Raw genomic sequence first — 12505 nt, forward strand, 5'->3', positions numbered from 1 at the left:
CTTCACATTTTCGCCATTCCTCTTCTGATAACGTTGATGGGCCGAAAGTCTGACTTTCTCATCGACAACTTCGAGACGAAGCCCTGAAACTTTATCGCTCATTTTCTCGCAAGTCATGCATACCCGCATGTTTCACAAAGCATCAAGTGAAACCACTTCGATAATAACTTCCAGTTGTCTCATCAGTTCCGATACATTGCTAAGGGCTGATGTAGAGCAAAAGTTTCGGAGTGTTTGCTGAGAAGCACCAAAATTTTGAGGATGTCTTTATGTCACATTAATGGCCTTTCTTAGAGAGACATACGGGGTTTTAACACGCTTTTGGATATGCGGGAAATGCAACAGACCAAAGATCCGCGTATGATCATTGCAATTAGTTCATATAAGCTCTTACCTCAAAGCCAAACGTCGAAATTAATTAGTAATAACCTCAATCATTAGGTTTAATCTCGAAGTTTACTATTTTATATCTAATATCTGCAGGAACGTAAGTGTTCCCACAGATATTAAAAGTCCTGGTGATTGAAAGGTCTGTCATGATGTTTTGACTCCATGTAAAATGAGCTGCTCAGAAGTCATTAATCTTTGCAGACAATTTGGTTGTGTCACTCCGCAGCTTCGCACACCAGCTATTAACCCTTGTGTTCGAGATAGCAATGAAGTGTATGCTATACACGCGGCAGCCAAGCACGGTTCAGCCGGTGTGCTGGATTTGCTCATTGCATTCTGTAAGTACAACGTCCGACTACGTTATTATTTATGATGAGTAAGATGAGTTCATGCGTATTCCCCCATGTAAATTTCGATCGCTTCTGCGGAGCAATTTTCAGTGTTTTGCAAAGAGTAGCGTAGGTGTGGTAATTTCAGTTGGAGAGTTGGGTCGGGAAGGTTGGCGATAGGATGTGGTGGGTTGAAACCGATTCGGGGAGAGTTGGATTTGATTTGGTTGGGTCACCTGAGATTTGGTGGAATTGGATGAGGTGTGTCGGTTGTTCCGGTCTGACCTCGTCTTTTCAGGGAAGGGGTGGGGCAATTTGGCATTTGGTTTTCGGTTCTTGATTTTTGTCTTAAGGTGATAAAGGATAATGTGATAATTGAGCCCCTCCCCCCAAATTCAACCAATGTTTTTTTTTGGGGGGGTTAGTTTATTTTGTAAAGCGGGCCAGTCACTTGGGGACAAATCAATGTTAATTTTGACACATCCATAATTCCGACATCAAAAGTCACCTTTAATTTTTTCGTGTGTTCTAATGTTTCTCCTTGTCGCCGTACAGACAAGGAAAGCTGCATCAGCAGAAAGGCTTTGGCCTACATCGACAAGGAAGGAAACACAGCTCTCCACAGCGCCGTCAACAGCGGGGACTTCGCCGCCGTGAAGTTGTGCCTTAAGTACGGGGCTCGGATCGACGTGCAGCAGGTCATCAAATGCAAGGTAATACAGTACTTCAGAGGGGAAGAATGTAAAATCACGATGTGCAAGCAGGGCGATACGTTTGTGCTGAGCTCCTCTTTGCTGCCACAAAACCATTCCAAGGAACGTTAAGCTTAGCTCATATGAGTTTGAGTCTGTTCGTTGAGGTTTGTTTTTGTCACCATTGTTTATGATATAGATGTGCTGTTATCTTTTTGAGTTGTTAACGTAACGCCTGCTACTTCCAATCAAAGAAAAAGGGAACTATTTGAGTGTGCATCACTCTAATGCTCGAACATTTAATTTAAAGGAGACAGGACTTTAAAAAATAGATGAACCAATGCCCTCAAGGTTTCAATGCGCATTTTGTTTCAGGGTGAGCGTGCCACGCCACTCCACCTCGCCTGCACACAAGGCTCCCTCGATATCGTCAAACTCATGCTCTCCACTGGACAGACGGACAAGGACACGGCGCTCAACGTGCCCGACTGCCAACTGCAGCTGCCTCTCCACAGGTTGGAGCTTGCCTGACGGTAGTTCTTAGGAGCCCCTCGTGCCTTCTTGGCGTGGCCCCGTTGGCCACTTTAACCGTCTTTTTATTTTTTTGGAACTGGTGGGTGATCCACCATTCTAAAACCAGGCTGATGTAGGTAGTTACGATTATTGCAAATTCATCTCACACACTTTTTTACACTTCGAAGTAATCCGAGGTCTAGGTCTTAAATTCTGCAGAAAGCTTTGGTAATTATGGGCAATGACCGTTGTGGAACTTCCATGAACATGACCAGTGGAAGGTACTTACTTCTGTTCGGTTTTGGAATGACGGGTCACATAGTTAGGCCCAAACGTGGAATGATGTTATTGAAATACATGCAGTTCGTTATCTGTAAAATCAAAATGACCCTCAATTATGTCCAGGAACCTACACTGGTTCAATTTCCTTAAAATCTGAAAACAGACATTACGTAGGCTAACTATTTACCTACTTTTATACTCAAATTCTAACGTCAATGCGACTGCGAAGCGATAATAAATTCTTTGTCTCAGTCACTGAAGATATTAATCTTTTGAATTATTGTAGCTTATTAAAATTGAAATCCTGGATTTTATAGAGTCATCAAAGACTCTACGTGCGCATGCCGAAATGAATATCGTTGCCATAGCAAATTTTTTACCTGGATTTTATCATTCTTCATGTGACAACGAAAATGTTTTGCGTTTAATTTTGTCATCTTCCAGTTGAAAAGTCAACCAACAGATTGGCTAATTGAATTTCGTCTGTGTTCTATCACAGGGCGGCCATGTTCGACCATGCAGAAATCGTCGACTACCTTCTGCAAGAGGTAATTAGAAATAACACATAAAATGATCTAGAATTTTACGCATTGTCCTTGTTCAAATTTGAGAAATGGTGAAAAAGCTACACAGTTACAGTGAAGACTTCTTGTTCTTGGTTTCCAGGGCAGCTACATCGATGCCCAGGACAAGAACCAGCGTACTCCCCTCCTCCTGGCTACCCAGCGGGGAAGTTGGCGCTCCGTCCTGCTCCTCCTTGAAAGGGGAGCTGACGTCACAGTGACCGACTGTGAAGACCGGAACGTGCTACATCTGATTGTGCTGCACGGGGGATCCTTGGAGATTCTGGGTAGAGAATTTTTCAAGGTTTGTACAGCTAACCATTAACAATTACTGGCAAGTAGAACGAAAATGCAGAACAGGTTCGCTCTAGTGAGACTGGTTCCTTTCCCAAATCGGCATTCACTTCCAAATATCAGCATTATTATCTCTCCACGACAGTTCCATTATTATCACACCGATCAAATCTGATACATGCAAGTGATAAAATTATGGAAGACATCTAGGCCTGTTACAAGCAGTTTTTTCTCAGTTACTCATTTAAACCATTTACCTCAAAACAATGACTTAGTGTACCAAAAAGTTGTCGACAATAGGTTACAAACTACATATCAAGTATTTACATGAAGACGTTCTCATATCACCTGAGGCTAAAGTGGTTGAATCGAATAATAGATAGTCCTTCTACCAGCAACAATATCAAAGAAACATTGTCAATGAGGGAGATCTACTTGAAAATTTCCCAGTTTGTCACAATATTAACTGCTCCTAGAAACCTGAGGCAGCGATACTGCTGAACCACGCGGACAGCACTGGCTGTACCCCGATGCACTACGCCACTAGAGAGGGCTGTATCAAGGTAGTCCAGGGGTTGATTGAGATGGGAGCCACCGTCAACCTCAAGAACAAGGACAAGCAGTCTCCACTTCACTTCGCTGCCAGGTGAGCTGATGTCAAGACTGAAGCCAGTGGTGTGCGTGGGTAAAGTCCTGTTTGTGGTTCCGGGCATCCGTTGACCATGGTTAAGAGGTATAATAATGCTGAAAGTATTAGGAAATCCTTCGTCACAAATCATTCTCGTGACCAGCCACAACAACTAAGAGACGATATGAGGACATAATGTATTGCTGGGCCTCAGTGGGACAACAACCGACATTTAGCACTAATACTTTTTGGATAGGTCTCCGCTAAATGACGGGACAGCCCTACCAGGTTGACAATAAGAAATTATGCAAGAAAGAGTGTACCTTTCTAACCAAGCAGCGTCATTGATCATGTTATCTCTATTGTAAATGACTCAGTCTTTCTTTACCCTCTTGGTCCTTTACTACAGTTTGACTCTTATGTCTGTGCATGGATGTAAGCTGGCAACTTTGCTTCTTAATGCTTGAGATAAAGCTCCCTTCATTTATTCTTTTAATTAGATACGGAAGGTTCAACACCTGTAAACAGCTTCTAGACAGCCCCATTGGGCCCAACATCATCAACGAGACCGACAGTGAAGGGATGACGGCCTTACACATTGCCTCCTGGTTCGGCCACTACAGGGTGGTCAAGCTGCTCATGTTCAAGGGGGCTCTGCTCCACAAGTTAGTGAGAACCTTTTTCTCATTACCCCAGCTTGTGGATGCTCTTCTCTTGTACCATTGCCCGCTGTGTTTCATCACCAGTAATAGTTTTATCACAGTCCCCTTTATCTTAAACAGCGAATCCGCGTGACAGAATTTGGCGTTTGCGTTTGGAATTGTCTTTTTGAATTATTTATCTGCAATATTTTAACTTCTCACGAAAGTGGGCGTCCTAAATTACAACACAATGCATACAATATTATCTTATCTACAGCTTATTATGTTTAAGTTTAGAACGATATTACGAATATTATTCATCACTTCGCGAAAACGCGCCCTCACCAACTGCTACTTCTACCAAGTGGTGATTATCCTCAAAATCAGGCAGGCTGTGCTCGTGCAGCGCGTTGTGATGATCATGCTCTCAACATGGCGCTCTCCCAGTTAAGATCTATATCAAGTCGCTTTATTTAATCTGCACGATCTTCAATAGTAACAAAAACTTAGACGTGTCACCAGTTTTATTTTGGCTCAACATTTTTTGCGAACTCAATACGTTTGGAAATCCATAGCCCCTAAGGGATAATTTTTAAAAAGAGTATAAGACAGGCGATCTTTGGGACTGTTTCATTTCTCTTTCTTCCTGAAGCGTAAAGATTTAGCCGCACTCCTCGAAAAAGGCCATAAAATGTTGCATAAAATAAATTCCAAATTTTTGCCACCCCCCCAAAAAAATTCCCCTAAAATTTGATTGATCTTCTCTGGACATGATACTAACAAGTGGGGAAAACTTTATTCTTAGGTTTTTGTCCTGTGGTCGTCATGATTTGGATGTTTGTAAACGCCTTGAAACACTTCGTTCCAAAAAATTCTGTACTGAACTGTTTACGAAAAGCTTCACCGATTTGCGTGGGAAAATGGCAGCTTGTCACGCTGAGCCATGAAATTAAGTTATTCCCGAAGTTCGGTCAATTTGACATCCGTCAACATTTGCCAATCAATGTCAAGTATGAATCAGCAAGCTGAAGGTTGTACAGATCAACAAAATCATTAGATTAATTGTGTTGGTCCCTCATTTCTTTCTGAATAATTGGTTCAGTGCTGGTCATGTGATGTGTGCAAAGCAATGTGGCAACCATTCATAATGCAGTAACAGCAGAATCCCTGAGGAATTTATACACCTTATCGATGACTGAGTCATTTGTGATGGAACAGGGTATACACGTGCATACTGCATTTAGGCAAAGATTGTTAAAGTGGCTTTAAGCCCTCTTTAAAAAGGGAACATTTCTCTTGGAAAAATGTCAACCTTGTATCAAACGTTCTCACGTGTTCTCTCTACAATGCGACAAAATTGGTTCTTTCATATCTAGACTTACCCTAATCCAATAAAGTGCGATAGTGACATCATTTTTTGGCTGTCCAAAAAAATAGAAATTTTGTATCAAAACTATGGAGGTTTTCTTCTTGACAGGCTTAACTCCCACACGCTGAGAAAGTTTGATATCCCATGCATTAGTTCTGCTTGTGGTTTTTTCATAGGGCACCCCTCCAGATTTGGCGTTTCATGGTGTTGGTGAATCATGATATTCTACCTTCATGAAAACGCAAATCCATGAAACCAAACGATTCAATGCTTCCTGTCAGAGAGGTTAAGGAACTCTGGGGCTATAGGCTTAAGTCGCAACTTTGCCGAAATGCCGAAGACATCAGTAAATTAAAGTATTCCTAAACCCGACATTTATTTACTGAGAAAAATTAATTTGGGCTACCTCAGTCGAATTCCAACTGCACGCTCATTTCTCAGAAAGCTTACATGTCTCTCCTCCACAAAGAAACTCTGGGGTAAGGTATGCTCCTCTTCAAGCTCATTATCTTTTTGGTAACTCATCGTTTGTCGTATCGTTGAAGGGACCACAACGGGCGTTCACCGATGCACCTTGCAGCAATGGAAGACTATACAAACACGGTGGATGTTCTGCATACTGTTCACTGTCACTTGATCAACTGGAAGGATGACGACGAGGTGCAGGGTCTTTGGATTTTTACACTTTGCGCTTTCAATAGAGGCTTTGTGTGGTGGCCTTCTTGCGTTGTTTTGTTCCACAGGGAAACCTCCTTCGTGGATACCATATGCAACAAAGGCACTGGCCTGCAAGATCGCAGTTTTGCAAACCCTCTATAATGCCTGTAGATTTTAACCTGTAGATTTTAATCTCATTCTTGAATAAAAATCAACCGTGGTAACAGTGTGATCCAGCCAAGTTACCTTTTGAAAGTCACTTAAATCAATCTACTTGTCACTTTTCAAGTGAATATGCAGCGTTGGGCTTGACTCACGGCTTGTTGACTGGCGATTGACGTGTTTAGCGCGATTTGATGAGATGTGTGGTTTTTCTTTTTATGTCCACAGAACACAGCTCTGCATTTGGCAGCGATAGAAGGCAAGGTCAACGCGGTCGTCTTCCTGCTAAACCATGGCGCTGAAATCAAGAGGAACAAGAAAAACCAGACCGTCATGGATGTCACCATTGAATCACAGAATAAGGACGTGGCATTGGCCATCACAGCCCATGAACGGTATCCACTTTTGAAAGATCCTGTCCGTTGCAGGAAAACGATCTGGTGCTTTGTGACTGTCCCTATTCGTCCATGGTTGTAGAATGATTTAAAAACTTTCTGTATAATTTTTTGGAGATTTCTTTCTCAGGAAACATTTCCAGCGTTGTCTACCTACCTTTGGGAGGCCAAAGCACCCTACTCAAAGAGTGACATTTCAAATAACACGTTGTGTCATCTTTTGCATGAATTTGTTCGGCTTTTGGGGATAGTTTTCGAAAACCTTCTTAAGACTTACTAGTGCAGAGACGGTTTTCGGTCCTTTCTTCAAAGGTCGAACTTTTATCTTTTGCCTCTTGGAACCTGGCATTGATTTTGAATTTTCATTCGCCCTTAGGTGGCATGAGGTAATGATGCAGTCCTCCGACACCAGACCTCACATGTTAGGTCTCGTAGCACACATGCCCGAAGTAGCGTTGGTAAGTCTCGTCTCTACCCATCTCTAACGTGTTAATGCCGAAGTATGGCTATAAACACCAGGGACAAGAATTCGAAATGCTGTCTACATGTGTGTGATGTTTAATACGGTAGGGCCTAATTTAACAGCAATAGGTCTAAAAACAATTAGCCTTGAAGGATTGGTCATGTTTGGGTGCGTTACGTTACAAAACTTCCATAAGAGCAAGTTTTTTCTTTGAATGACTACATGTATTTTCACCTGTCGCATTTCAGTCCGTGCTGGACCGCTGCGAGGAGGTGATTGATAACGGTCTTCGTCACTGTAAAGGGGTAAGAGGAATCCCTCTAATCTTGAAAGGTCTGTTTTTAGCATTATCGTACTTCAACCCCTGTCTTTAATCTTTATATGCAAAGTGCCGAATCTGGCAATCTGCAAAGCGCTGAGTGGCGGCTTTTACCATTTTGTTGTGGATTACGGGTCCACCCACTCTAAAGGAAACACGAGAAGAGCCATTAGGGGCAGTACACATTAAGCTGTAATGGGCCGAACGACCAATAATTTATCTTTTAACCTCCAGCACTATAATGTCAAGTGAAGTATCCAGCTCTTGGGAACAGACGGAATGAAACTCTGTTCCCGCCAACGGCTATCCAATTATTTTCCTCCACAAAGGAATCGGAAAGGTGGTGATGTCATTTCTAAAGTGCTATTGCTTTCGATTGCCTAAAAGTGCCACTGTACATGCCATTCGTTTATGTAATTATCAAAATGCTAGGCAGATCAAATGTGAAATTCTGTCACATTTATTGTAATTTGTCTACCGTACGCGTCAGGCATCACTCGCCATGTACCTACAGTTTGAGTCCAAAAGCTGAAGGGTCATTTTATAAGGTTGTATATCTGAGTGAACACAGAGATTCAAAGTTAGATGCATATTTCTCTTTTTCGGAAAATTGTATACAATTTGGTTTGATGAACTTGTCAAAAGAATCAAGACTGATGTAGGTTGACATTGTTTACATGCAGCATCACACGTAATGGTACTGGGTTTGTTATCGTAAGTCAGTTTCCATTCTTGCCTGGTGTTCTTGCAGTACTCCTATGACTTCCGTTACCTTCAGTGCAGTGCGCAGTCGCAGCAGAATTTCTCTGATGAGAAGACGGCTTACGTGCCTCTACTGGTCTTGAATGTAAGTTCAAGCAGTTGTTATTGGGGACATTCTGTATTTTCGGGGAGATGGCACTATTAACACTTTTCTTGGAGAGCTATCCAAAGTGGATAGCATTGTTATTGTTTGTGTTTCTGTATTTTGCAGACTATGGTCAAGTTTAATCGCATCAAGCTCCTCTCACATCCTGTATGCGTGACCTTCTTGTCTATGAAATGGTAGGTTTTTGTTTGTTTCGTTTTTCCTTAAGGAGCTTCAGTGTGAATAAGACACGAGCAAAGATAAATGTCGACGCTTTCTGCTGGACAAACAGGAATGCACCCCTTTAGATACAGAGAGTTGAATCTTTTGTAAACGTATTCAATTTTGTTCGGTTTCTTTTTAACGATTGGAATTTGGTTTGCTTTGGTTATTTTTACACTTGTGGCCAGAGGCCAAATTACAGTAAAACTGTACAATTCATAACATTACATTAACAAATAAGTTACTAAAATGTTAACGAATAAATTTAAACAGTTACAATCAATTTAAATTGCACATTAAGGTGATGAACATTAACGACAAAATGTTAAAGGAACACCAAGGGGAATAAGTACATGTAAAATAAATGAAAGGCGAAGCACCAACATTCTCTTTGTGGAAACCACTGACGTGATAAAAAGTACAGCAGTTAAACTGTCCACATTTGACTCCCGCTCCCAAGTAACCACGTCTACACTGTAAAAAGGTTGGTCAAATTGCGTCGATATTTTGCTCAATGTTGGTGTAAATATAAACTTCCCAACCTTGGGCAAATTCTTCCCAATCGTTGGTCAATGTTTGACCAACAGTGATGGAAATTAGTCAACAATGTGGTAACTTAAACCAAGGTTGGACAAATAACAAATTCCCAACACTGTTTGACCAACCTTTTTTAGCTGGTTCGGCAGTTCAGCCGAACCAGGTATTGAATTCGTTCTTTTTTTTTTTTTCTTTCTTTTTTTTTTTTTTTTTTTTTTTTTTTTTTCTTCTTCTTCAGCCAAGTTTTTCTACCCCTACACTTTGGCACCTAGGAAAATCAGAAGAATTTCAAACTTGGAGGATAGTTGTGTGATCATCCAAGGACGGTCCTAGAAGAAATTCACAGTGATAACTTAAGTAGTTTATTTATTATTGATTTTTGAAGAATTAATTTTCCCCCATAGACTTTGTACACAGATTGCACACAGTTTTCGGACTGTCGTATATCAGGCTATGAGGGCGCTATTGCAGAATTACGGTCACACCTGCATGGGCTTTCAATTTTCAAGAAACTGTCCCATATTGAACCATGTATGGCGCTGTTGCACAACATAGGGTTTGTACACACATTGTCCCGCATAATGCGTGAGCAGTCCTCAACTTCGACCCAGAATTACTACCAGAACGAAGAAGAAATCAGACTAAATTTTCCCTTCCGTTCGATCGCAAATATACCCAAGTGTCCAAATATTAAATAATATTTCATAAGTTTTTCCCAGTTTAGACAAAAATCACGTGACATGAAATTAAAGGAGCAGTTTTCCTACACATGTGTTTCTAGCCCATTGACTTTGTACACGTTTTTGAGCGACAATTTTGGTAACTTTGCAGTCTTTCATCGTTCCCAAAGTGATAGCCAACGAAGACCCCGATGCAAGATTTATTGCAAAGGGATGACGTCATGATGACATCATCACCTTATTTTATATTTATTTTTGAATATTTCATTTTTCCCCATAGGTTTTGTACACGTTTTTCGACTTGACACAAGTGAACAAGTAGTCTTTAACTTCGGCGCAAGATTACTATAAGAACAAAGGCAAAATCGGGTACTTTACGCTCTGTTATTTTATTTGAAATATGCCTAAGAGTCCGAATATGAAGTAATATTTCATAAAAATTGTCCAGTTTAAGCGGAAATCACGTGACACGAACTTAAAGAAGCAGTGTTTCTGCAAACAAGTTTATAGCCCATTGACTTTGTACACGTTTTTGAGCGACAATTTTGGTAACTTTGCAGTCTTTGATCGTTCCCAAAGTGATAGCCAACGAAGATGCCGATGCAAGATTTATTTCAAAGGGATGACGTCATGATGACATCATCCCCTTATTTTATATTCATTTTTGAATATTTAATTTTTCCCCATAGGTTTTGTACACGTTTTTCTACTTAACACAAGTGAACAAGTAGTCTTTAACTTCGGCGCAAGATTACTATCAGAACAAAGGAGAAATCGGGTACTTTACGCTCTGTTATTTTATTTGAAATATGCCTGAGAGTCCGAATATGAAGTAATATTTCATAAAAACTGTTCAGTTTAGGCGCAAATCACGTGACACGAACTTAAAGAAGCAGTGTTTCTGCAAACAAGTTTATAGCCCATTGACTTTGTACACGCTTTTGAGCGACAATTTCGGTAACTTTGCAGTCTTTCATCGTTCCCAAAGTGATAGCCAACGAAGACCCTGATGCAAGATTTATTGCAAAGGGATGACGTCATGATGACATCATCCCCTTATTTTATATTCATTTTTGAATATTTCATTTTTCCCCATAGGTTTTGTACACGTTTTTCTACTTAACACAAGTGAACAAGTAGTCTTTAACTTCGGCGCAAGATTACTATCAGAACAAAGGAGAAATCGGGTACTTTACGCTCTGTTATTTTATTTGAAATATGCCTAAGAGTCCGAATATGAAGTAATATTTCATAAAAATTGTTCAGGTTAAGCGCAAATCACGTGACACGAACTTAAAGGAGCAGTGTTTCTGCAAACAAGTTTATAGCCCATTGACTTTGTACACGTTTTTCAGCGACAATTTCGGTAACTTTGCAGTCTCTGATCGTTCCCAAAGTAATAGCCAACAAAGACCCTGATGCACGACTTATTTCAAAGGGATGACGTCACGATGACCTGAATATTTGCTCATACGTTTTGTACACGTTTTTCTACTTAATAAAAGTGAACAAGTAGTCTTTAACTTTGGCGCAAGATTACTATAAGAACAAAGGAGAAATCGGGTACTTTACGCTGTGTTGTTTTATTTGTAATATGCCTAAGGGTCCGAATATGAAGTAATATTTCATAAAATTGTTCAGTTTAAGCGCAAATCACGTGACACGAACTTAAAAGAGCAGTGTTTCTCCAAATGGGGTTTTTTGCCCGTTAACTTTGTACACCTTTCCAAGGCACAATTTTGAACCCTTTCGAATGTTTGCTCGTTTTCAAAGTGACAGCCAACAAAAATCTTGATACAGAAATTATTGTATATAAATGACGTCATGATGACGTCGTCATGTGATTTACTCTTGTTTTTTCAATATTTATTTCAGCCCCTTGACTTTGTACACGTTTTCAACCCAGCATTTGGGTTAGTTTGAGAGCTTTGATCAACAATACTTATCTTGTTGGTAAAACAGTCCCGAACCAGCTCTGTGTTTGTTTACAAACACGTTTCTCTAGTTACAATGTATAATTGTCTCTAATTTCAACAGGAAAGCATATGGGCGCACCTATCACATGTTGAACATCCTTCTCTACCTGTTTTTCCTGGCGTTCTTGACGCTGCTCATATGGCACAAAGTACCCTTACAGCTGTCCAAATCGATCCACGCCAACCTCTCGTGTGAGGCAACCTCGGCTGGGCATCAAGAGGTACAGATCCTGTTTTAATTGAAGATTAATATGGCTTACGAGGAAGACAAGTGGTTTCTGCATTTACTCATCAAAGGGGAAGAAAATCCCCAATAAGCACGCGTTAATCTGCAATCATTGCATGGGTCAGGTTAATCTGCAATCATTGTGTCAGCGTACAGCCTGTTGAAAGTCTCATAACATTTTGAATTTCATTGGTTAATCATGACTTACAGATACCACTGATACACGAAGTTAGTAAATGGACTCTGGCGGTGTATGCGGGTCTCAGCATCTTAAAGGAAGTGGGACAGCTGGTACACCAGGTATTAAAGTTCTTTCATTT

The 12505-nt window shown here is 40.7% G+C and overlaps 1 protein-coding gene across 2 annotated transcripts in view; it reads left to right on the forward strand.

Annotated features, from left to right (window-relative positions):
* The window catches only part of LOC110980738 (transient receptor potential cation channel subfamily A member 1-like), a 38738-nt gene that overhangs the window by 19483 nt on the left and 6750 nt on the right, over positions 1-12505 (forward strand). For both annotated transcript variants that reach the window (XM_022237684.2, XM_087148801.1), the window contains 15 exons: positions 617-728; positions 1275-1432; positions 1787-1926; positions 2706-2754; positions 2873-3073; positions 3540-3709; positions 4192-4356; positions 6247-6361; positions 6749-6915; positions 7292-7373; positions 7627-7683; positions 8449-8544; positions 8671-8741; positions 12021-12180; positions 12396-12485. In XM_022237684.2, coding sequence (XP_022093376.1) covers positions 617-728; positions 1275-1432; positions 1787-1926; positions 2706-2754; positions 2873-3073; positions 3540-3709; positions 4192-4356; positions 6247-6361; positions 6749-6915; positions 7292-7373; positions 7627-7683; positions 8449-8544; positions 8671-8741; positions 12021-12180; positions 12396-12485 — 1833 coding nt within the window. The remainder of the gene's footprint in view (positions 1-616; positions 729-1274; positions 1433-1786; positions 1927-2705; positions 2755-2872; positions 3074-3539; positions 3710-4191; positions 4357-6246; positions 6362-6748; positions 6916-7291; positions 7374-7626; positions 7684-8448; positions 8545-8670; positions 8742-12020; positions 12181-12395; positions 12486-12505) is intronic.

Source organism: Acanthaster planci, linkage group LG18 (genome assembly GCF_054643075.1).
Source record: "Acanthaster planci isolate LZ-2023a linkage group LG18, COTS_SCS, whole genome shotgun sequence".
NCBI lineage: Eukaryota > Metazoa > Echinodermata > Asteroidea > Valvatida > Acanthasteridae > Acanthaster > Acanthaster planci.